The sequence below is a fragment of the Loxodonta africana genome, chromosome 19, assembly GCF_030014295.1.
Source record: "Loxodonta africana isolate mLoxAfr1 chromosome 19, mLoxAfr1.hap2, whole genome shotgun sequence".
NCBI lineage: Eukaryota > Metazoa > Chordata > Mammalia > Proboscidea > Elephantidae > Loxodonta > Loxodonta africana.
The window spans coordinates 41,469,150-41,494,511 of record NC_087360.1 but is presented as its reverse complement, the minus strand read 5'-3'; the positions used below and the strand labels follow the sequence as shown (position 1 = coordinate 41,494,511).

At 44.7% G+C, this 25,362-nt stretch overlaps 1 protein-coding gene across 1 annotated transcript; it reads right to left on the bottom strand.

Moving 5' to 3' along the window:
* Positions 1-817: 817 nt before the first annotated feature.
* RP1L1 (RP1 like 1) lies at positions 818-25,362 on the bottom strand. The gene is made up of 3 exons (XM_064271934.1): positions 24,323-25,362; positions 8,027-8,168; positions 818-6,365 (listed from the first exon to the last, which is right to left on the bottom strand). Exons 1-3 carry the CDS (start codon positions 24,929-24,931, stop codon positions 1,054-1,056), a joined length of 6,063 nt encoding a protein of 2,020 aa, XP_064128004.1. The 5' UTR covers positions 24,932-25,362; the 3' UTR covers positions 818-1,053.

Below are 25,362 nucleotides of genomic sequence, written 5' to 3'. Positions count from 1 at the left end.
CTCTTGCATGCTGCTGGTGATGGAAATTATACAGATGTTTTGAAAAACAATTTGGCAGCAAGATATGAAAAGCCTTAAAAAGGCTGATAGCCTTTGACTCAGTAATTCTATGCCTGGGAATTTATCCTAAGGAAATAACCCGAAGTTTAGAAAAAAGATTTTAAGAACAAAATCATGGGAACCATCTAAATTGTCAACAATAGGAAAAAGGCAAAGTATTTTATATTCTCATATGGAACATTATTCAGGTATTTTAAATTATTTTTATAAAAATTTTGTGATAAATGGGAGAAATATTTCTATTGTTAAATTAAAAAAGTATACAAATTTGTATACAAAAGATGAGCTCAACTATAAAACGGTTAGAAAAATAATGGAAGGAAATATATCAAACTGCTAACAGAAGTAATGTCTCAGTAAAGGGATTGGGGTGACTTCTTTTCTTCCTTCCTGTTTTTTTTTTTTTTTTTGCATTTTCCAATTTTTCCATCACCAAAATATGAATTAAGGAGATACACTTTGACTTTTAGACTAAGAACAAAATTTACTAACTGACCCTGATTTTCTCCTTATTTCTCAAATATTCACATCTGCAAAATCACCAAATATATTCCAGACTTGAAAAAAGCACCTCAAAGTCAAATGAGGTGAGTGACAAGAGAGGCCAAAGAAAAATAACAGGAGATCAATAGGCAAAAGAACAAGAGAAACACTTACTAGCACAAAAACTCTAATGGAACACTTCCAATCTGGTCCATTGCCCTGGACTCAGGAGGCAAATGGATGAGGGAGAGCTGACCTCCAAGAACAGGTCAGATCTGAGGCTAACCCTCCTTCACACTGTGTAGGGACCAGGATAACAGGGCTCACTGAAACTTCACAATGTAGAAACCAGAGAATGAGTGGTATATACTGTATCTTTGGCAAGTCCTTTGATCTTCTCCCACATTCTTTATACTCTTCCAGGGGACTTAGCTTCACTCAGGTTTATAGACAAAATATTAATAAAAACGGAGTTACAAGATTCATGATTATCCCGAAGCTTGATCTTCTCTAGAAATCTAAATCATCTTGGCCAAATTCATCTGCCCTGTCTACCACCTTGGTAAAAGTGAGGCTTTTAACTATCTTCCTATCTTCTAAGTCAGGGTCGTCATCTGCCCCCTGGTCTGGAGTGCTTGGGCCTGAAGGGGCTCCTTCTCCCTCAGAGGTGGAGCTTTTGAAGTACATCCTGGTGACTTTTCTTTCTTGATGAGTGATTCCCTTGGGCTCATCTGCAATGCTCCTTGTGTCTCCATTGGGATGCTCTTCTTCTGAACCTTTCTGAGAGACCTGAGAGCAGTTTCCTAAAGATGACATGCTAGAGGAGGAGTTGACTGTTTTGGAGGCTGATCTTTGGTAGGGGGTGTCTCCACTTGGGGCAGCAGGAGATGCGAGCTTCCCCTCTTGGTCTGGACAGCTGTTTTCAGAAGCCTTACCCAACTGCACCTCTCCTTGGCTAACTGGTGGGCTACCTTCTTTCTCATCTCTCAACTCTGTCTGTCCCTCTCCTTCAGCTTTCTGGGCCTTAATAGCATCTGTACCATCAACATCTCCTCCTGGACCTCGATTACCTCTTCCTGATGCTTTGTCCTTCAAATTATCCTCATTCCCAGAGTCTTCATTCATGTTTTCTTCCTGCTCACCCACATGCTGCTCCTCCCATTCTTCTTTCTCCAGGTTGTTGCCAACACTGATACCTGTTTTCCTGTCTCTCTTCTGAGTATCTGTGTCTTCCTCTCCCTCCTGATAACTAGCCCCCTCTCCTTCCCCTAGTTCAGGATCTTCATCTCCACTGAGTTTCTGTTTCCCTTCGATCTCATCTCCCTCATCTGCCCCAGAACTAAGGCCTAATCCTGGCTCCAGCTCTCCATAAACTCCCTGGACAGATCTGGTCCTCAAGGAGGCCACCTGAAGCAGCCCCATCCCTCCCTCCTCAGGAGCTTCCTCTACTGCCTCCCCATTATTAGGTCCTCCCTTCCTCTTCTGCAGAATCTGCTGCAGGTCAAAGGCCTTTTTGATGGGTGCGCTGCCTGCTCCCATTGTGTCCCTCGAGGGTATGGGGCTCACTTTCTTCCTCATGCAGGCCTTGCAGGGGCAAAACTCCTCCCCCTTGGCCTTCCCACCCAGCTCATTTCTCTGGGCACCACTAACGGTTGGCTCATCTTCCAGGGTGAGGGAGAAGAGCCCATGGGCTCGGGTCTGCTCCGTGAAGGCAGAGAGGTTGCGCAGGCCCTGGAGGCTGCGTCTCCGCTGTTCTGTCTGCATCGACATCTCCCACCGCAGTGGCCTGGCCGCTTTCCTTCTGGCCCTGATCTGGATCTTCCTGAGCTCCCTCTTAATGCTGTCTTGGAGCCGCCAGCCCACGTTCTGCTCCAGTTCTGCCACCATCTGGTCCAGCAAATCATTGTTCTGCAGACCCCAGTGGGCTCGAACCATGGCTGTGGCACTAACAAAGTGGGTCATGAAGGCCTTCTCCATCTTTTTCAACAACTTGAACACCCAGATGGGGTCAAGATCCAGGAACCCTCTGTGGGCCTTGGAGCTACTTTTCACCCCTGGCCCCTGAGTAGAGTTGACCTGAGTTTGTCCACCTGCCATCTCAGCATTTCCGGGCAGCTTTTTCAAACCATAATCAAACGTGGGGCCACTTTGATGTTCACTGGCATGAGAGTCACACTCACTGGGGTTACTGAAGAGCTCTTTTGGTTTATCACTCATTCCTGGAGGACACAGGCCTACAGAGTCAGGGTCTCTTCCTGTTTCCTCTTTCTGCATTCTTGTATCTTCCTGTGTGCCCTCTCCATCCTCAGTGCTGTCCACTGACAATTCCTGTTTATTGACTCTTTCCGTTTCTGGAAACTCTTCCTCTTTATTATGTTCTTCTTGCATTTCTTCTTTTTCTATTTCTTCTTGTGTTTTCTCTACTTGTATCCCCTCTTCCTGCATTGTGTTTTCAACTAACTGTTCTAGGCTATTGCCCAACATCTGTTCCCTGCTGTTTTCTCCTGCTTCATCCTGGTTTGTGGCACAAGCCCAAGCTTGGGAGTTTGAGGAGACTTTGGAACAGCTCAGGTGTTGGTTTCTCGGATCCTCTGGGTTCTCTGAAGCTCTAGAGTCAGGCCTCTGATCGGAGATGCTGCTTGTCACCATTTTCAAGGGCAGCTCCATCCTCTCAGGGCTCAGGGCACAGTCCACAGGGCAAGGCCCACTGCCCTCCCTTGACCCTCTGGAACCACTGCTGACATCCACTCCTGAGGAGGATGTTGGAGTGAAATCCTCGGTCACAGCATGGGATGTGAAACCTGGCAGACCCTGGCACGATCCAAGTTCCTGAAGGCCCAAGTCCAACTTGTCTTTCCCAAGGTCACACTGTGGCCACAGGGACTGGAGAGTGACCAGGAGCTCTTGGAACTTAGGGGAGTCTATGAACCTCATTTTGCTGGCAGAAGACCCAAGGTGTTCATCAAAGAAGTGAAGCCTGGTGAGACATGTGACAAGAGCACAGGCAGAGTGGCTGAGCCTCCTCCCCACCACACCAGACACTTCAGGCAGGCTGCTGGGCCGGCCCTGCTTTGAGCTGATTAATTCCTTCATGATCTGTATGGAGGCAGGTATCCTGCTAGGCAGGATACCCTCACTTACACCACGGCCCACAGTGGTTCTATCACTGGCTCTGTCCTTCTCACAAGCATCTGAAACACCCCTGGAAGCTCCTCTTTGAGGAAAAGCCTCTTTTGATTTGGGAATAGCATCATCAGTCACTGAGGATCTATCTAGTTCTGGTTTCTCACTGGTCTCCCCTTCCAGGGGCTGCTCTCTGACCCGAGCTAACTCCCCAAGGCCTTCCAGAGAATGTTTGTCAACAGGGTCCTCCTGGGTGCCTTCTGGGCCATCCCCAGCCACATTTGGGCTCTCATCCATCATCTCATATTTCATGAGTATGGGCTCTTCTGGGATGTGGCTCAGCCATTCACGGATGACAGCTTCTGGTGAAATGTGGGGCAGAGCACTAGGCATCATGCCACCATCTTCCTCTTGCTCCTCAAGGCTTTCCCCTTCACCAGCAACCTTCCCCTGTGACATCCCTCTGGGGCTGGGGCTGGGGCTGGGGCTGGGGCTGGGGCTGGGGCAGGGGCTGGGGCTGCTCCTCGTGGTTGCTCTCACTGCTTTCCCTGTGACCCCTGATTTTGAGATCAGGGGCAGTGTTCTCAGTCCACTGAGTTTTTCTTCCCCCTGCTCACGTCCACCTGACCCCCGGTTGGCACTTTGGTTGCTATTGCTATTGCTGCTACTGCTTGAAGAGTGTTTCTTGATGCAAGGTTGTCCCCTTGGGGGTGTGGGGCAGTACCTGCTGCACACTAAGCAGGCCCCAGAGATAGATCGAGGGCCACCCTGTGGCTGGGAAGCCTGCAGGGCCTGCATTTTACCACCATGGGTCCTGCAGACCAGGGATGTATCAATCTGGGAGCAGCAACTGCCTTGGTGGTCTCCTGATTTCACTCCATCAGGCCATTTAACTACCCAAACCAAGGGTGAGGAGAGCTTGGGATTGTTGCCTCCTGCCTTTTCATCCAGGTGATCAACCTTAACATGAGAGCTGAAGGAGTCTGATGTGTTGGAAGGTGTAGGGGGTGAGCTCACCCTGAGTTCAGAATCCCCTTTAGTCTCAGCAGAGGTGAAGTGTGAGTGGTAGAAATGAGAAGCACAGTTTGTTTTTTGTGGATCTGAATTACTAACAAGTATAATGGCAGCACTGCTGACCCCTGGTGTGGACTGGGAACAAAGAGAGCCAGAGGAGGGAGATCCTGGGTCCTTGGAAGCCTGTTTCCTGACACTAGATGAGCTTTCAGGAAAACCTAGTTCTGGGCCACCTGAGCAGGACCCTCCTGTATTAGCAGGACTCAATACTTGTTTGGTTGTGGGCAAGTCCAATGAGTAGGGGACAACCCTTTGGTGGTGGTGCTGCCTGTGGTGGCTTCTCTGAGAAATGCTGCCAAAGTCTGAAGTGTTGGGTGAGGACATCGCACTAGCTTGGCTCTTCTGCTTTCTACTCCTCCTCTGGGCTGAGGTACAGGAGGAAAGTGGGGAAGAGCACCCACCAGCATACCATGAGCTAGAATGGTCCAAAGCCACGGGCAGCCTTGTCACAGACCCATCCCTGGCCTTATGGCCCCCAGTGCCCTGTCCACACTCTTTTGCCTGTAGGTCTCCATTCTTCAAAGATGAGGGACTCAAAGGAGGGCAATTGGTGCTGCCTTCCTGGGTGTGCTCCTGCTGTGAAATCACGGTTCCCTCACTGCTTGCACAGCCCCAGCATGGCTCACCTGTTTCACCAGACCTCTTGAGAAAACTAGCACTTGCTGACAAATCAGGAAGAGTAACCTCCAGGCTGCAGGGCTCAGGTTTCAGGCAGCCCAGTGAAGGCTGTTCTTTACTTCCCTCCTCTTGGGCTTCTTGTTCCCTGCCACCCTCCCCTCCTCCTTTTTGACATAGTTTGGGTCCCAGGTTTGGGTCCCCACCAGCCAGGTGGGTGCAGCCAGCCTCCTGCTCAACTTCTCTCTTGGAGGCAGCCCTGGCAGCCTGATGCCCACTGCAGCTGCCCACGCTGCCTTCCGGGGTCCTGGGGCAGTAAGAGGAGTTTGCCTCAGAGCCTGCTGTGGGTCTGTCATTGGAGGCCAAGCTAACCCTGATCTTACTGGTCCTTTTCCCACTGGCAACTCCTTGGCTCCAGGAAGCTGTGGAGTGGCAGTGCTTAGTGAGCAGGGCCCTCCTCCAAGAATCTGTTTCTTCTCCCTGGGTCCTGTACAGGGGGTTTGTCCAGATCTGATAGCCGGGACCTGCCTGCTGACCTTGGTTAAAAGCCTCCTCACCCCCTGACTCGCAATGCCTCAATCCTGGTGCCCCAGGCTCTGAGAAGCCCCCAGGGCTGCCTTCCAACACGCAATGTAGGGGATCCACCTCCCCCAGGACAGGGCACTCCTCACTGGGTGTTGTGAGGGTGCTGGCCTTCCTGGCGCCCCTGGACCACAGGAGCATGTCCTTGCTGAGCAGGTGGAAACGGACTTTCATCTCCACAGACAGGCTGCCATCTTCATTCATGTGGACCTTCTTCTCAAAGTCATCATCAGCCACCAAGGGGCCAAGGTGGACTGGTGTGTTCTGAGGGTGCCTGTGAAGGGCAGGGCCCATCCAGGTGCAATGTGGGGACACAGGGGGGTCACTGATACCAGACCTCTCTGATAGCAAGGAGAACTGCCGCAACCTGCCATCTGACTTGGACCTTGAGTGGATAACGCTCTGCTTGGCCTTCAGTCCCCAGCTCCCTGGTGTGCAGTGAAGAGTAAGAGGAAAGAGAAAAAGATGGTGAGCAACTGTGGGGAGAACCTGGGTAAAAGCATGAAGGCTGGTCATGAGCCTTTCACCACCTAACACCACCACTATCTCCAAAACAGCATAATGAGGGCAGAGCCCACTCTACAGTGAATATCCATAGAGCTGCCAGTTTGTAAACCAGCATAGATTAGTGAGATGAACATGAAGCCTGAATTCAATTCCAACTCTGCCACTTAGTAGCTGTGTAGCTTTAGACATAGCCTGTTTTCTGAGTTGTAAAATAAGAATAATAATATCTGTTTGGTAGGTTTGATTTGATGATGCAAAGTGATGTATGTAAAATTTTCTGCAGTTTCTAACACACAGTGGGCTCTCAATGGACAGCAGAGATGACAGGCAGAGCAGCAATACCCAGAGCTAATTCTTATTTCTTCTCACACCACCCCAGCGCAAGAGGTGAAATCAATAAGCTGCTGCGTATGAACCTGATTGTAGGCTATAGGATGTTTTGCAATGATTAACACTCATTAAGCTCTTGAGTTGAAAAATGATTGCAAGGAAGGACCTGGATATACAGTATCAGGTCCTGATATCCAAGCCTGCACCCCAACCTATGAAAAACATAAGAGGGTACCTGGGAATAGAAAGAAGTGACCCTAAGAAAGAATGAAGTACTTTGTGCTTTCTCATTTTACCTCTTGAGCTAGCATTTGGCAAAATGGAAAGGTTGAGTCTGTGGCTACCAAAAGAACAGCCCTCCCCACCCCTCACTGAGTACATCTGGGTAGGAGAAGGCTTTTTCAAGCCCTGATCCTCCATAAGAACCAAACGAGATGGGGGGGCCCTCCAGAGAAGGTACTGTGGCTAATGTGTCTTTGTACCTCCAGCAATCACAGAAATTATTGTTGTTATTGTGGTTTGCTTAAGCCCTTTTTACAAAGGATATTACTTTGTTCACTTACCAAAATGCCCATTGCCACTTCAGTAATTCCAGTAATTTTGCTTAAATTTTTATTCTGCATTTTTGGTATTTGTGTGTGTGTCTAGATTTGGTTATAATGTATATTCTATTCTATTCGTTTCTATTAACTATTATTTTATATTATACTATATATATCTAGAGTCTGGCACATAGTGGGTGTTTTGGATGGATGTATGGTTGGATGTATGGATGACCAATGGTTATCATTAGTTTTAGTCCTTTTGATCTGTCTGTAGGCCCTCACTGTTACCTAAGAGAATACTGACTCTTAAAGGACTTAGACACACAATATCAGGTTCTGACATTGAAGTCTGTACCCCAGCCATGCAATGTCATGTACCCATGGTCCATTGCCTACATAATGTTATGTTCACCATGGTTATTAATAAAGGTTATTTTAGAACCTACAAACTTAGAGCTAAAGATATCCTAATTTCCTTTACATACCATACTACACTCTCTCATATCCCAGTCAGATGTCCAACCCAGTTAAGGTTGATGGCAATGAAAAGGAGGATGAACAGACAAGAGAGACCCAAAAGCAACTGGGATAACCAAGAATTGGGGCAAAGTCAGGTTTCCTGAATTATCTGGAAGTATTATCTGCCCAGCCCTACTGGACCACCATCCAGTGCAAATAAGATTGGTGAAAAAACAAAACTAACTCACCATTTTTATTCCTTGAAGTCAGCCCAGGTAAAGTTTCAGTACCATTTCTTCTAGATTCTTCCATTGCAGGTGGTCTGAAGGACTCATGACCAGCACACACCAGCACTAAGGGGCTGTGTAGCAAACTCTGCAGGGAGTCCACCTGATGAGGAGAGTGTGGAGTTAGGAGTTCTGATCTCCAGAACCACCTCCTTCCCAGAAAATACAAGTGGGTGAGGAACCAACTCCCTCCAGCCCCTTCCTGATTTTTGCACATTTCACCCCAGATTCCTGATCCAAGGGAAGAATCCCACTCAATCCCCATGACGCCTCCATCATTAGCTGAGGACTAAGGTCATACGACAATCATCTTTCTCTCTAACTACATCCCTCCCTCCACCAGATATCAGGCCTGTGATTTGGAAGTTACTCTGGGTGCCTCAGGTGGAAAAGACTTTAAGAAGCCCGTTAGCCTGCTTACCTGCCTACACTTACACCCTCCATAATATTGAAGCAACCAGAGAAGGAAGCCTTCCAGCTTCCATATAGAGATCTGATTCGCTATCTCACCCTTTTCCAATGCAGAGAGTCCTCTCTTGTGTCTAATCTATGTTTTCTAGGCTAATCCCAGGCCATTGCCTCTATTTCCGCCCTTATTGAGGCAGGGAGGAGCAGGCACCATTGTCTCTCTAGGTAGTCCTTCCCTCTCTGGCTCCTATAATAGTTCTTTAGGCTCCTGCACAGACCCTTGTGCCATTCCCCACCCACCCACTCACTTCCCCTGCCTTCCCGAACAGGATATCCACGTGCCCGCTCCTGGGATAGGAGTAGAGTAGGCAACACCAGTGCTGGATTCCATGCCAGGGAAAAGGTACCTGCTTTTAGAAAATCTCACCTGGCCCAAGATGCCCCTGCATATTTGAGGGTTTGCACTATTTATAGCATTACACTGTAGTTAACAGTGTTGGGTAAGGGTTATTTCCATCTTTAAAGTACAGAGTATGTTCTTTTTCATTTTCTCAAGTTAAGAGGGTGTGCTCATTAACAAGGACATTAAAAAAAAAAAAAAAAAACCTCTTAACATCCTTTTCCCAAAACATGGTATGTAAGTTTGTTGTACACCAGAAGATCTTTCAACATATTTATTATAAGTTTGTTTTAAGCTGCCAGGTAACTTTTGTTGATTTAGATCTTAATCCATCACAACAACCAAATAGAATCCAAGTATATCAATGTGTAGACACAGCCATGCTTCTAGAGAATCAGACTCTCCAGGAAGAAAAAGAAATTGAGAACTAAGTGATGTTCCCATTTTTTATCGTAAAGTAGTATTTCACTAAAATTGGAAGATGTAGAAGATCCATGATAGAAAGCATTATTGAGGGTGCTCATCCAATAGAGGTCCTGAAAATTGATAATCATTACACAGCCTTTTCTGGAAAGCAATGAGATTATTGTGTTTGCAGAACATCTAATAGTCCTTCAGTAAGTCTATATGAACAATGAGCTGAGAACCTTAATATCTCTTTCTAGAATTCACTGTACCTGCTCTCCCTCTCACCACACTCACTAACCTGTGAGCTAACTGAAAGAAAGAACATAGCCCTATTTGTCTGTATACTGTGTATGTAGTACATGCTTAGTACATGGTGGTTGTGGAATTATTCAGAAGCATTATTGCATATGCCCAAAGTGTGTAAGACAAACTCCCACCATCTTTGCTTCTAAGGAGTATTCTGGCTAGTACCTCTTCCAACACAGATTTGTTCATTCTTCTGGCGGTCCATGGTATATTCAATATTCTTCACCAACACCATAACTCAAATGCATCAATTCCTCCTCAGTCTTCCTTATTCATTGTCCTGCTTTTGCATGCATGTAAACAAAAAAAAGAAAATACCATAGATAGGGTCTGGCACACCTTAGTCCTCAAAATGACATCTCTGCTTTTTAACACTTGAAAGAGGTCTTTTGCAGCAGACTTGCCCAAGGCAGGCTGTCCTTTGATTTCTTGACTGCTACTTCCTTGGGCATTCTTTGTGGGTCTAAATAAAGTGAAATCCTTGACAACCTCAACATTTTCTTCATTTATCATGACGTTGCTTATTGGTCCAGTTGTGAGAATTTTTATTTCTTTTATGTTGAGGTGTGATCCATATTGAAGGCTGTAGTCTTTGATTTTCATCAGTAAGTGCTTCAAGTCCTCTTCACTTTCATCAAGCAAAGGTTGTGTCATCTGCATACCACAATATGTTAACGAGTCTTCCTCCAATCCTGATGTTCCATTTTTCTTTATATAGTCTAGTTTTCAGATGATTTGCTCAGCATACAAATTGAATAAGTATGGTGAAAGGATACAACCCGGACACACACCTTTCCTAAATTTTAAACCACACAGTATCTCCTTGTTCAGTTCAAATGACTGCCTCTTGGTACAGGTTCCACATGAGCACAATTAAGGGTTGTGGAATTTCCATTCTTCACAATGTTGTCTATAATTTGTTATGATCCACACAGTCAAATGTCTTTCCACAGTCAATAAAACACAGGTATATATCTTTCTGGTATTCTCTGCTTGCAGCCAAGATCCATCTGATATTAGCAATAATGCTCCTTGCACATCCTCTTCTGAATCCAGCTATAGTTTCTGGCAGTTCCCTGTTGATGTACCACTACAACAGTTTTTTAATTGTCTTCACCAAAAGTTTACTTGTGTGTGATATTGATGATATTTTTCAATAATTTCTGCATTCTGTTGGATCACCTTTCTTTAAAATGGGCACAAATATAGATCTCTTCCAGTCAGTTTGGCCAGGTAGCTGCCTTCCAAATTTCTTGGCATAGACAAATGAGTACTTCTAGCCTTGCATCGTTTGTTGAAACATCTCAATTGGTATTCAGTTCTGCACAAGATTAAAAAATTAGTCAGTATTTATTCCATGCTCTTTCTGTTGTGTTATCCAGTACTGCAGAGTTCAGAAAGCTATAAACACATTTCCTGAACTCCCTTGCAGCTATGGTTTTAAATGTGAAAAAAGGTTACACCAAGTAGATGCATTGCATGAGATATGGAAAACGATAGTGAAGCAGAGGCTTCTTCCTTTTGCTTTTGACTATTGCCACAAGCAAAAAAGGTCAAAATGTTGAGAGGCATCTGTAGCTGGGATAACAAAGCCACACTCATTGTTCAAGTCACCAGCTCTCTGCATGTCCAAAGACAGTTTTGATGGTGTCAGCTTCCTTATTCTGGAACACAGCAATGATGGGGTGATGCTGAACTCAGTAATTCCAGTGATGACCTGCCAATACCCCACTTTCTTAATTGTGTCAGAGGTGTCTACCCTGACAGATCAATTTTGTGATTCATTTCTTGGAGCCCAGCCTACACTCCTCTAGCCTTTCAATGCATCTTTAAGCATCAAAGTCTCTGTATATAATTCCCTCCTGCTTAAGATTCGTAGAAAGTTTTCTGTTCCTATGCTGAACCTGTACTGATACAGTCTATGGTATCAGAGATGGTTACAGGCAATAGACCTTCAAGGATGGGAATCTGGCATTAGTTATCCTACCTAGTTGGGTTTGAAGGCAGTGATAATCTGGTTACAATGGGATACTGGTATTCCATGACACACAGTGACAAAATAAGTTCTTAAATAATCACCTTTGATAGTAGAACGCAGTGCTCACTCAAAGCAAGACTTTGACCGATCATTGGCTGCCAAGAGAGACTACTATAATGAGAATAAAAAATGCAAGGACTGTGAAGTAAGCTGAATGCCTCTCACTGCTCTAGAGAACTTAAAGGAAATGGCAAGCTCAGGGTTTAAATTCTTGGTCCAAGGATGTCCAGAGGACCTAGGAACTTCTCTGACTTCTGTAAAAGAGTCTTTTATCTCCTGTAGCACATGACTAGTTCTCCTTATATTGTGCTAGTGTGGTCTTGTATTAACTTTTACCCACTGGACATGGCAACACTGGAGGGTACCTCAAAATCTTCCCTGAGCAGTAAATGTTTCCCTCCCTGTCTTCATTGTGTAACAGCAACTCTACTGCTAGTTGCTGAAATACAACTGAACTGGGTATTATATGATCCATCAAGCCACAAAGTAGGTATGCTAAAATAACACTAGGTCCTTTGGTGGAGGTGACATGTACTAGTGATCAGGTGCAAGCAGGTCCTGAAGATACAAGTTATATGAGCAGATGGCTCACACTTCAAGTTTGCCAGCCTTAACGTATTGCTACTTCTGCTTAACACATACATATGACTTCATGGGAAATTCCCATGACCAGTTAACTGAAGAAGAAAATATTTGATTCTGGATTGTAGATAAATTCACAGGCTATGCTGACACTAGCAAAAAGTTGACTGATGCAATATTACAGACTAACTCAGAGGAATCAGGAAAGAAAAATCTAGGGGACAGTTTTGTTTGATTGACTCTTTTTCTTGGAAGGAGCAATGGTAGTGGTTAATGGCTCAATCTGATAATCAGGGATTGGAAAGAACAAGACTAGAGGATTGATGGCAATAAGAAAAATAGTTAACTGATCTCTCAGAATAGGTTCAGAGTGTGATAATATTTCTGTCTCATGTGAATATCCCCAAAGGGCATGCACTACAGAACAGACTCTCAATAATCATGTGGACAGATGAACTGTTCAGTGGGTGTCAGTCATCCTCTTCTTCAATCACCCAGGGTATGCTCAATCAGCTCTTGAACAAAGAGGCAAGGTAGCATTAACTAACAACGTAAACTCTACCTCATTAATGTTGATCTGGATACTGCTGCTTAGGGCCCAAGCTGCCAAAAGCAGAAACCAATGACAAACTTATGCTCTACACCATACCTAGAGGGAATCAGCCACCTGCCAGTGGGAGACTGATTACATTGGATGTCTTCAACATGGAGGGGGGACAGAAATTTGTATTCATTGAAATAGACACTTATTTTGGACATAGACTTCCTTCCTTGGCCATCATCCTTCTGCCAGTATCACCATCCGTGGACTTACTGAATGCCTTATTTATCATTGCCAGAGCATGTGAAGATCACTTCTATCCAAAGAATTTATTTTATAGCAAAAGAAGTGAAACACTAGGATAACGCCCATAGAATTCACTGCGTAACCATATACCCCATCACCCAAAAGCAACCATACTTATAGAACAATAAAATATCCTTTGGAAGACTCAATTTTGGCACCATCTGGAAAGCATCACTTTATGATGTTGAGGTATTGTCTTACACAATGTGTGATATGTGCTCCAAAATAGCAACCAGTACATAGTGCTGTTTCTACATAGGCAAAGGATACTTGGGAATTAAAGAACAAGAATGAGAGTGGCCCCTTTCACTATTACGCCTAAGGACCTAGCTTCAAACATTTTGCCTCCTGTACCAGCAACTTTGGACTCTACTTGCTTAGAGGTCTCGGAGCCCAGGGGAGGATATTTCCTCCAGGAGGCACAACAGTGGTTCAATGGATCTGGAAGTTGAGACAATCTCCTGGCCATATGGAGCCCTTTATGACATTGAACTAATAAGCAAAAGGAGGACTTCTGTGTTGTATGAGATATTTGATTCTGATTATCAAGAGGAATAGAGTTGCAATGAGGAAAGGGAAGAAGAAATTTATTGCCCACAGAAGCTTTTAAGGTGCCCTCTAGTGTCACCATTTCCAGTGGGTAAAAGTTAATACAAGACCACAGTAACACAATATAAGGAGAACCACCAAGGGTTCAGACCTCTCAAGAATGCTGGTTCAGTCACCCCACCAGGAACATGACCACAATTAGCTGGGGTGATGGCTTAGGGCAAAGGGAGTATGGAATAGAGAGCAGAAGGAAAATTTAAGTACCAATAATGGCTTCATGGTAGTCTAATTTTTTTCACAGCTCTGCTGCATATATACATATTAAACAACTTTCTATTTTTTGCTCTTATTCCGTGTATTATTTTATATAATATGTTTTGGCAGTGGTGAACTTGATAATTATACCTTCAGATACAGGATATCAAGATGGAACTGTATACAGCATTGTTCACAATAGCAAAAAGATGGAAACAAATGAATGGATAAACAAACTGTGGTACATACACACAATGGAGCATTATGCAACAATAAAGAACAACGATGAATTTGTGAAGCATCTTATAACATGAATGAACCTGGAGGGCATTATGCTGAGTAAAATAAATCAATCACATATGGACAAATATTGTATGAGACCACTATTGTAAAAACTCATGAAAAGGTTTACACACAAAAAGAAACAATCTTTGATGGTTATGAGGGAGGGGAGGGATGGGGATGGAAAACCAATAAATAGACAATATATAAGTGGTAACTTTAGTGAAGGGTAAGAAGGGGAAAGCCAGCACAACTTGTACAAGGCAAAGTCATGGTAGCTCCATAGACACATCCAAACTCCCAGAGGGACAAAATTGCTAGGCTGTGGGCTGCGGGGACCATGGTCTCCAGGAACATCTAGCTCAATTGGCATAACATACTTTATAAAGAACATGTTCTACATTCTACTTTGGTGAGTAGTGTCTGGGGTCTTAAAAGACTGTGAGCGGCCATCTAGGATACTCCAATGGTCTCACCCCTTTGGGAGCAAGGAAGAATGAAGAAAACTAAAGATACAAGGGAAAGATTAGTCCAAAGAACTAATGGACCACATCTACCACAGCCTCCACCAGACTGAGTCCAGTACAACTAGATGGTGCCCAGCTACCACCACTGACTACTCTGACAGGGATCACAACAGAGGGTCCTGAACAGAGCTGGGGAAAAATGTAGAACAAAATTCTAACTACAAAAGAAAGACCAGACTTGCTGGCCTGACAGAATCTGGAGAAATCCTGAGAGTATGGACTTGGACACGCTTTCAGCTCAGTAATGAGGCCGCTCCTGAGGTTCACCTTTCAGCCAAAGAGTGGACAGGCCCATAAAACAAAATGAGACCAAAGGGGCACACCAGCCCACGGACAAGGACTAGAGGGCAGGAGGGAACAGCAAAGTTGGTAATAGGGAACCCAAGTTCAAGAAGGGAGTGTTGACATGTCGTGGGGTTGTTAACCAATATCATAAAACAATACGTGTACTAATTGTTTAATGAGAAACTAGTTTGTTCTATAAACCTTCATCTAAAGTACATTAAAAAAAAAAAACAGATGGAACTGTGACTGAGCTATAAGGGGGATACAGCAATTGATGAGAACTTGGGGAATGTGATTGTTAAGATTGTGTATCAACTTGCCTGGGCCATGATTCTCAGTGTTTTGGCAGTTGTGTGATGTTGTGGTCACTTCCCTGTTGAGATCTGATATGTGATCACATGATGGGATCTGCTGTGAGTAGCCAATCAAGTGAAGGGAAGTTTCCTTGGGCTTGGCACCTGTATTTAGTGTGGGTGGATATTCTGGCAGGTCTTGGGGACTTTTGATTGTTTTGGATCCTGCAGCTGGCTCCTGTTCATCTGATCTCCAGTTCTTGGGACTTGAGCTATCAGCTTACCTGTGGTCTTGCTTGCCAGTCTTGGGATTCATTGATATTCACAGCCTGTGAGTAAGAACTCTGCTCTCTGACCTGGGACCTTGGCTTCAGCAGACCCTGCAGTTACTTGAGCCAGGAGAAGCCTCCATCCTGACCCATGGACTTGGGACATTATGACCTCTACAACTGCCTGAGCCATTTCCTTGATAGAAATCTCTCTGTATATATGTATTTATATGCTTTACTGGTTTTGCTATCTAGAGGACCCAGCCTAAAACATTTGGTACCAAGAATGGTTCTAGAGAAACAAAATCATAAGGATTAATTTGGTTTTCAAGTCTGGTTACTCTTAAAGATGTTGGTGACTCTGCTTCCAGTAGTAAAGAGGGCACTGCTAATCCATGGCATGAGGTGGCAATTCATATACTCAAAATATCACCACCAATGGATCATGTATTGGTGAAAGACAAGGCTCTGAGTGACTGCATGTATGATACCTTTCTACAATCTTGTCTTGAGAAATATAAGGAAGCTGGCTGGTTGGTCCTACTTTCTTTAGACACACTGGTGAAAGAAAGAGATGAGCTCAGGCTTCAGAGTCAAAGCTGAAGCACCATACAAATGACCTCAAAGTTTCTACTTGTGCCTTGAAAGAAAGCCTTATTTCTTGTAGTAACACCTGATATTGCCAAAAACCTAACTCAGAGTCTTATTATAAGAGTGGCTGAATTACAATGCCAACTCAACTGCCAACCTCGAGAGGTGTCTGAAGTTAAAGTGAGGACATTGATAGGGAATAAGTGGGACCCTGAAACCTGGGATGGGAACATAAGGGCAGGTAATCAGGAAGCTGGTGACACTGAGCCCCTAAATTCCATTGGATCGCTTCTGCTCATTGCCCATTCATTCCCATCTGAAGAGATTACTCCATGTTTGTCTGCTAAACCACCCTGCCTAGTAAAAACACTAGCACCTACACTCCCATCTAATGAGATTAACCCAGCTGTATCCAAAGTGCCTTTATCTGAATCATTGCCTAGGACATTGCTTGAGGCAGATGTTTTACAAGACAATGCTGAATTGTCTCAAAACATTTCCCCATAAATTTTGGCTTCTAGACCTATAACTAGACTTAAGTCCCAGCAAACCCCAAAAGATGAAGTACAAAGTGTAACCCAGGAAGAGGTATGCTATATTCTGAAAGAACTGCTTGACTTTTCTAATAGGTACAAACAGAAACCTGGGGAATATGTGTGGAAATGGCTAATAAGGGTGTGGGATAATGGTGCAAGGAACATAAAGATGGATCAGTCTGAGTTTATTGATATGGGCTAACTAAGCATAGATTCTTCATTCAATGTTTCAGCTCGAGAAGTTAGGAAAGAATCTAATCATTTATTTGGTTGGGTTGCTGAAGCATGTATTATGCAGTGGCCTACACTAAATCAAGTTGAAATATCAGACCTCTCTTGGTATAATATAGAAGGCTTAGGGAAATTGGCATGCTAGAGTGGATTTATCTGGTTAGACCCACAGATCCACACATGGAGTGCCCAGAGGACATACCATTTACCACGACAGTGAGGAACAAATTTATGAAGGGAGCCCCAGCATCCTTGAAGGCTGCTGTGATTGCTATTTTATGTAAATCAGATTTGACAGGGACAAGGACTAGAGGGCAGGAAAGAATTAACTGAATTAAGACACCTAACTGCAATGGGGCTGATTGGAGTCCATGGTGGTAGGGCCAAGTGGCAGCATTCAACCAACAAGACAAGGAGGGTGCCATTTCTGTAATGGACAGCAGAGTTAAAGCAGGAATCAGAATAGTCTGACTCCTATCGACTTATGGCATTGGCTACTTAGTCATGGTGTCCCTAGGAGTGAAATAGATACGAAATTTACTAAATATTTACTTGATCCATACAAATGGATGAATTCTAGTTCAGGTGAACAGCAATCTAACTCTAATCACCAGAATAGAGTCACAGCCCCTCAATAAATTCCCAGACTTGAGCGAGTTTAAAGACGCACAACCCCTTGATTGAAGAGGAGGCCAAATCCCCTTGAGAAAGGACTCCAATACACTGCCATAAACTTAAGCTGTCAGCCTTTCTCCCAGCCTTCCCCAATGAGAGTGACTATTCATTGGGGAAAAGGAAATAATCAGACTTTTGGGGGATTACTGGATACTGGCTCTGAGCTGACACTAATTCCAGGAGACCCAAAATGTCACTGTGTTCCACCAGAGTGGGGGCATATGGACATCAGGTTATTAATAGAGTCTTAGCTCATGTCACTCTTACAGTAGGTCCAGTGAGTCCCTGAACCCATCCTGCAGTGATTTCCCCAGTTCCAGAATGTATAATTGGAAGAGATATACTCAGCAACTGGCAGAATCCCCATATTGGATCTCTGACAAATGGAGTAAGGGCTATTTGGCAGGAAAAGCCAAGTGGAAGCCTTTAGAACCTACCTAACCCAAAAACCCATTGCAGTTGAGTCAATTCCAACTCATAGCAACCCTATAGGACAGAGTAGTACTGCCCCATTGAGTTTCGAGGGAGTGCCTGGTAGATTCGAACTGCTGACCTTTTGGTTAACAGCCATAGCTCTTAACCACTACACCATCAGGGTTTCCGCCCCATGTAGAAAAATAGTAAACCAAAAGCAATACCTCAACCCTGGAGGGATTGCAGAGATTACTACCACCATCAAGGACTTGAATGATATAGGGGTGGTAATTTCCACCACATCCCCATTCAACTTGCCTATTTGGCCTGTGTGAAGACCAGATGGATCTTGGAGAATGACAGTGGATTATTGAAAACTTAAGCAGGTGGTGACTCGAACTGCAGTTGCTGTTCCAGATGTAGTCTCGTTGCTTGAGTAAATTAATACATCTCCTGGTACCTGGTATGCAGCTCTTGATCTGTCTAATGCCTTTTTTTCCATACCTGTCTCTGAGGACCATCAGAAGCAGTTTGCCTTTAGCTGGCAAGGCCAGCAATACACCTTCAGTTGCCTACCTCAGCCCGGCATTAAGCCTCCAACCCCATTTCATAATTTAGTCTACAGGGACCTTGATCACCTTTCTCTTCCACAAGATGTCACACTGGTCCATTACATGGATGACATTATGTTGATTGGACCTAGTAAGGAAGAAGTGTCAATGACTCTGTACTTACTGGTAAAACATTTGCATTCTAGAGGGTGGGAAATTAATCCCACAAAAATCCAGCTGCCTTCCACCTCAGTGAAATTTCTAGGGGTCCAGTGGTGTGGGGCATTTTGAGATACTCCTTCTAAAGTGAAGGAAGTTATTGCATTTGGCTCCTCCCACAGCTAAAAAGGAGGCACAATGCCTGAGGTTCTCTTTGGATTTTAGAGGCAACATATTCCTCCTTTGGGTGTGTGACCTTGGCCTATTTATCAAATGACTCAAAAAGCTGATAGTTTTAAGTGGGGCCCAGAACAAGAGAAGGCCTTGCAGTAGGCTCAGACTGCCTTGCAAGCTGCTCTGCCACTGGGTCTTATGATTCGGCTGATCCAGTGGCACTTAAAGTGTCCGTGGCAGATAGATATGCTGTTTGGAATCTTTGGCAGGCCCCTCTTGGTGAATCACAGTGCAGACTCTTAGGATTTTGGAGAAAAGCCCTGCCATCTTCTGCAGATAACTGCTCTCCTTTTGAAAAACAGCTTTTGGCTTATTACTGGGCCTTAGCAGACTGAGCACTAAACCATGGGACACCAAGTCACCACGTGGCCTGAGCTGTCCATCATGAACTGGGAGTTGTCTGACCCACAGAGTCATAAAGTTGGACATGCATAGCAGCACTCCCTCATTAAATTGTATATATGAGATCGGGCCCAAGCAGGACCTGAAGGCATGAGGAAGTGGTCCAAATGACCATGGTCTCCACTCCTGTCACATTACCTTCCATATCCCAGTCTGCACCTCTGGCCTCATGGCGAGTCCCTTATGATCAGTTGACTGAAGAAGAGAAAACTCGTGCCTGGTTTACAGATGGCTCTGCACGGTATGCAGGCACCACTAGAGAGTGGACTATGGTAGCACTACACCCCTTTCTGGGACCTCCCTGAAGGACAGTGGTGAAGGGAAGTCCACCCAATGGGCAGAATTTTGAGCAATGAACCTGGTAACCCACTTTGGAAGGAGAAATAGCCAGATGTGTGATTGTAAACAGATTCATGGGCTATGGCCAATGGTTTGGCTGGATGGTCAGGGACTTGAAAGGAACACGATTGGAAAATTGGAGACAAGGATTTATGTGGAAGAGGTATGTGGGTAGATATCTCTGAATGGGCCAAAGAAGTAAAGATATTTGTGTCTCATGTGAATGCTCACTGGAGGTGCTCAGCAGAAGAGGGTGTTAACTATCAAGTGGATAGGATGAGCGTTTTGTGGAAACCATTCATTTTCTTTCCCCAGCTACTCCTGTCATTGCTCAATGGGCTCATGAACAAAGTGGCCATGGTGTCAGAGATGGAGGTTATGCATGGGCCCAGCAACATGGACTTCCACTCACTAAGGTCAACTTGGCTACAGCCACTGCTTGAGTGCTCAATCTGCCAGGAACACAGATAAACACTGAGTCCTCAATATGGCACTATTACCCCTAGTGACCCCCTCTCAAGATTTTTGCTTCCTTTCCCTGCAACCTTATGCTCTGCAGGTCTAGAGGTCTTAGTTCGAAAGGGAGGAATGCTCCCTCCTGGAGACACGTCACTGATTCCACTGAACTGGAAGCTAAGAATGCCACCTGGCCACTTTGGGTTCCTTATTCCTCTGGATCAACAGGCAAAAAAGGGAGTCACCATACTGACTGGTGTGATCGATCCTGATTACCAAGAGGAAATCAGATTGATATTACATAATGAAGGTAAGGAAACCCTGGTAGCATAGTGGTTAAGTGCTACAGCTGGTAGCCAAAAAGTTGGCAGTTCAAATCCACCAGGCACTCCTTGGAAACTCTATGGAGCAGTTCCACTCCGTCCTATAGGGTCGCTATGAGTTGAAATTGACTCAATGACAATTTTTTTTTTTTAAATGGGGGTAAAGAAGAGTATGTCTGGAATGCAGGAGAACCGTTAGGGCATCTCTTAGTACTACCATGCCTTGTGACTAAAGTCAATGGAAAACTACAGGAATCCAATTCCGACATGACTACTAATGGCCCAGATCCTTCAGGAATGAAGGTTTGGGCCACTCCACCAGACAAAGAACCATGACCAGCTGAGGGGCTTGCTGAAGCCAAAGGAAATATGGAATGGGTGGTGGAAGAAGGTAGTTCTAAATACCAGTTATGGCCATGTGACCTGTTTCAGAAACAAGGGTTGTAACTGCTATGACTATTTCTGCTTTGTATGTGTGCATCAAATATTTTTGTTTTCTGCTATAAACGGAAATACCATATGATCCACCAATCCCACTCTTAGGAATATATCCTAGAGAAATAATAGTCGTCATATGGACAGACATATGTACACCCATGTTCATTTCAGCATTGTTCCCAATAGCAAAAATGGAAACAACCAAGATGCCCATCAACAGATGAATGGATAAACAAACTGTGGTACATACACACAATGGAGTATTATGCAACAATAAAGAACAACAATGAATCTGTGAAGCATCTCAAAACATGAATGAATCTGGAGGACATTATGCTGAGTGAAATAAGTCAATTACAAAAGGACAAATATTGTGTGAGACCACTACTGTAAATACTCATGAAAAGGTTTACATACAAAAAGAAACAGTCTTTGATGGCTACGAGGGAGGGGAGGGATGGTGATGGAAAAATACTTAATAGACAATAAAAAAAAAAAAGTGGAAACTTTGGTGAAGGGTAAGACGGTACACAATACTGGGGAAGTTGGCACAATCTGTACAAGGCAAGGTCATGGTAGCTCCATAGACACATCCAAACTCCCTGAGGGACCGAATTACTGGGCTGAGGGCTGTGGGGACCATGATCTCAGGGAAAATCTAGTTCAACTGGCATAACATAGTTTATAAAGAATATGTTCTACATTGTACTTTAGTGAGTAGCGTCCAGGTTCTTAAAAGCCTGTGAGTGGCCATCTAAGATATTCCACTGGTTTCACCCCTTCGGGAGCAAGGAAGAATTAGGGAAACTAAAGATACAAGGGAAAGATTAGTCCAAAGGGCTAATGGATCACATCTACCACGGCCTCCACCAGCCTGAGTCCAGTACAACTAGATGATGCCCAGCTACCATCACTGACTGCTCTGACAGGGTTCACAATAGAGGGTCCTGGACAGAGCTGGAGAAAAATGTAGAACAAAATTCTAACTCAGAAAGAAAGACAAGACTTGCTGGCCTGACAGAGACTGGAGAAACCCTAGAGAGTATTGCCCCCAGACACCCTTTTAGCTCAGTAATGAGGTCACTCCTATGGTTCACCCTTCAGCCAAAGATTGAACAGTCCCATGGAACAAAACAAGACGAAAGGGGCGCATCAACCTTGGGGCAGGGACTGGAAGGCAGGAGGGAGCAGGGAAGCTGGTAATAGGGAACCCAGTGTTGAGAAGGGAGAGTGTTGACATGTCATGGGGTTGTCAACCAATGTCATAATGTGTGTACTAACTGTTTGATGAGAAACTAGTTTGTTCTGTAAACCTTCAACTAAAGTACAATAAAAAAAACACAAAAATTTTTTTTGTTTTCTTCACTTGTAAAATATAAGATGTAAAAACAGGGCTAGCGCTTTTTTGGTTGTATGTGTGTTCATTGTAACATGTTAGGTGCAGGTATGACGTTATAATATTCTTTATTCAGAGATCACGCATGGTTTAAGGAGATGTGTACAGGTGCCAAGTTGATAAGGGGTAGACTGTGACGGTTAAGATTGTGTGACAACTTGGCTAGGCCATGATTCTCAGTGTTTCGGCAGTTGTGTGATATTGTGGCCACTTCCTTTTTGAGATTTGACGTGTGATCACCCCCATGATGGGATCTGTTGTGAGTAGCCAATTGGCTGAAGGGCAGTTTCCTTGGGCTTGTGGGCTGCATCGAGTGGGGGTGGATGTTCCGGCAGGGCTTGGGAGTTTTGATCATTCTGGATCCTGCAGCTGGCTCCCGTTCATCTGACCTCTGGTTCTTGGGACTTGAGCTAGCAGCTTACCTGCGCTCTTGCCTGCCCATCTTGGGATTCATCAGTCTTCAGAGCCTGTGAGCAACAGCTCTGCTCTCCTACTGCGGATCTTGTGTTCACCAGCCCCTGGGGCTACGTGAATCAGGAGAAGCCTCTATCCTGACCCATGGACTTGGGATGTTATAGCCTCTGCAACCGCATGAGCCATAGCCTTGATACAAATCTCTCTATATAAATATATATATTTATATGTTTTACTGGCTTTGCTTCTCTAGAGAACCCAGCCTAAGACAGGCAAGAAGGTTAGTATGTTTTTGATCGTGTGAGAGAGAGCTACACTGTTAGGTGGGAACATGTTACTATAGCTACTGTTTGGAAATTAAAGTACTAGTAGAATGGTGTACACAGACGTTAATAACTACAGGATTGGATTGTGGGGAGATCTCTATTCTGCCTGTCCACCTTTGGTGTACATTCATGTTCTGCAGGACCTGGAAAGGCAAAAATTATATTAACTAGCCTTATTTACAGTTAGGGCTGGATGCAGATTAAGTTCTCCATCAACTAGATGTCTGGTCAACACTGGGAAGGTAGAAATGAGGCAGACACTATCTTTTCTTGATACTGGCAGTATTTGCTGCCAAGTAGGAGTGTGAGTGTCAGAAGACGATGGCAGCTAAGGCTGAAGGGACTAAACTCAGTGCTCCAGAGTTCCTGGGTGTCAAGAAGCAGCTGCAGCAGTTTCCCGATCCAAGGTTTATAATTTTCAATGCTTGCAGAGAGGTGTTCTTGAGCTCAGGAATTACAGTAGCATCAAACAGGGGTAGCAGCTTCCTGAAGGATACTGGGAGCCATTCCTGCAGGCCCAGATAGAGTTCCCTTCTCCAGCTTCCCAAGAATTTGGAAGCTTCTAATGCCTTGTATTAAATTGCTTTCTGCTTAAGACATCTTGAGTAGTGTCTGTTTCCCTCACTGAACTTGCACTGAAATAGGTTAAGAGGACTGGATGAAAAAACAATCCAAAGGGTACAAAGCACAGGACCTGGCACGCTCCCTAAATGGTCACTAACTAACTGAATGTCTCTTCTCTAGTTACCTTTAGTTAGTAGCAGGGAAGTCAATTACCTCTTTGAAGGAATAATCTTCCCATTCCATCCGTTATGAGTTGAATTGTGTCCCCTAAAATGATATGCTCAAATACTAATCCCCAGTACCTGTGAATGTGACCTTATTTGGAAATAGTGTCTTTGCAGATGTAATTATTAAACATGAGGTCATACTGGAGGAGTATGACCCTAATCCAATACTCCTGGTGTCCTTATAAAAAGAGAAGAGACAGACAAGCAGACACAAAGCAAGACAGCTATGTGAAGATGGAGGCAGAGATTGGAATTATTCTGCCACAAATCAAGTAAACTCCAAGGATGCCAGCTGTCCTCAGAAATTAGGAGAGAGGCATGGAGCAAATTCTCCTAAAGAGCGCTTAGAAGGAATCAACGTGGCCAACACCCTGATTTCGGACTCCTAGCCTCCAGAACTGTGAGACAATACGTTTCTGCATTTTAAGCAAGCCAGTGTGTTACAGCAGCTCTAGGAAAATAAGATATCACCTAAGTATTTTGACCCAAAGTCCAAAGAATTCTTTTAGGGAAATATACCTCAAGAGCCTACCTTTTTCCCACTGATGGTGAACACCTGTTTCACGGGAAATTGCAGAAGATCTGAGGCTTTGCTGATAAAGGTCTTAAGGCTCCTAGTGTTTCTATGACTGAGAACCACTGTCCGCTGGAATCTAGGGTCCGTGTTCTTAACCAGCATTATCCTCCTTGGGGCTTTAGGGCCCTTCCAGGAAGATGGTGTTCCTGGGACCTCATACCAGCCTTCCAAATCCCCTGACGGCTGAGCAGAGGGGTCTGTCCCTTGTTGCCCGCCAGGCCCACTGCGAGCTTGGGGCGGCTTCTTGTCAGAGCAGAGGTAGCAGCCTCCATCTTCTAGCTGCTCCAGGGTGCTGAGGCAGTGCAGTCCCTGGGGCGTGGTGACAGAGCGCACCCCGAAGGAAAGAGGCATGCGCTGAGAAAGCTCGTCCATCAGGGCGCTGAAATTCTTGAAGACTCGCTGGTGAACTGCTAGCCGGACCCCAGAAAATCGGGGATCCCCTCGCTTGAAGAAGGTTATCTTCTTGGCTGGCGTGACCTGGGTGATAGAGGAGGTCCGAGCCACAGAAGGGAGGAGGAACTCATGGTATCTCGGGGCCTGGGCATCCTGCGGGGTGCTGTTCATGGCTCAGCGGCACAGGTGGCTATAACAAGGAAAGTGAGAGGAGAGTCAGAGAGCAACTCATGGAATTTTGCACTTCCTGCCCTTCCTTTCCTTATAGAGGTGCTTCCTGCCCAACCCAAGTTTGCTGCACACTCAACTAAGCAGAGAAAATTAATATGTTTGGATAGACTAGAAGGAAGGTCAGGGAGTTCAAACCCATCACTTACCAGCTGTGTGACCTAGGTGGTTAATAACATAATCTGTGTTTTGCTGCACCCCATCTGTAAAATGGGGATATATTTACTCTGTATAGTGGTTATAATGATCAGATGAGTTTATGTAAATAAAGCATCTGGCACAGAGCAAGCATCAATAAATCTTTATTCCTTTCCTTCCCCTTGCTGTTTCTCTTACCTTCTTCTACTAACCCCTGAACTCTTTTTAATACTTTA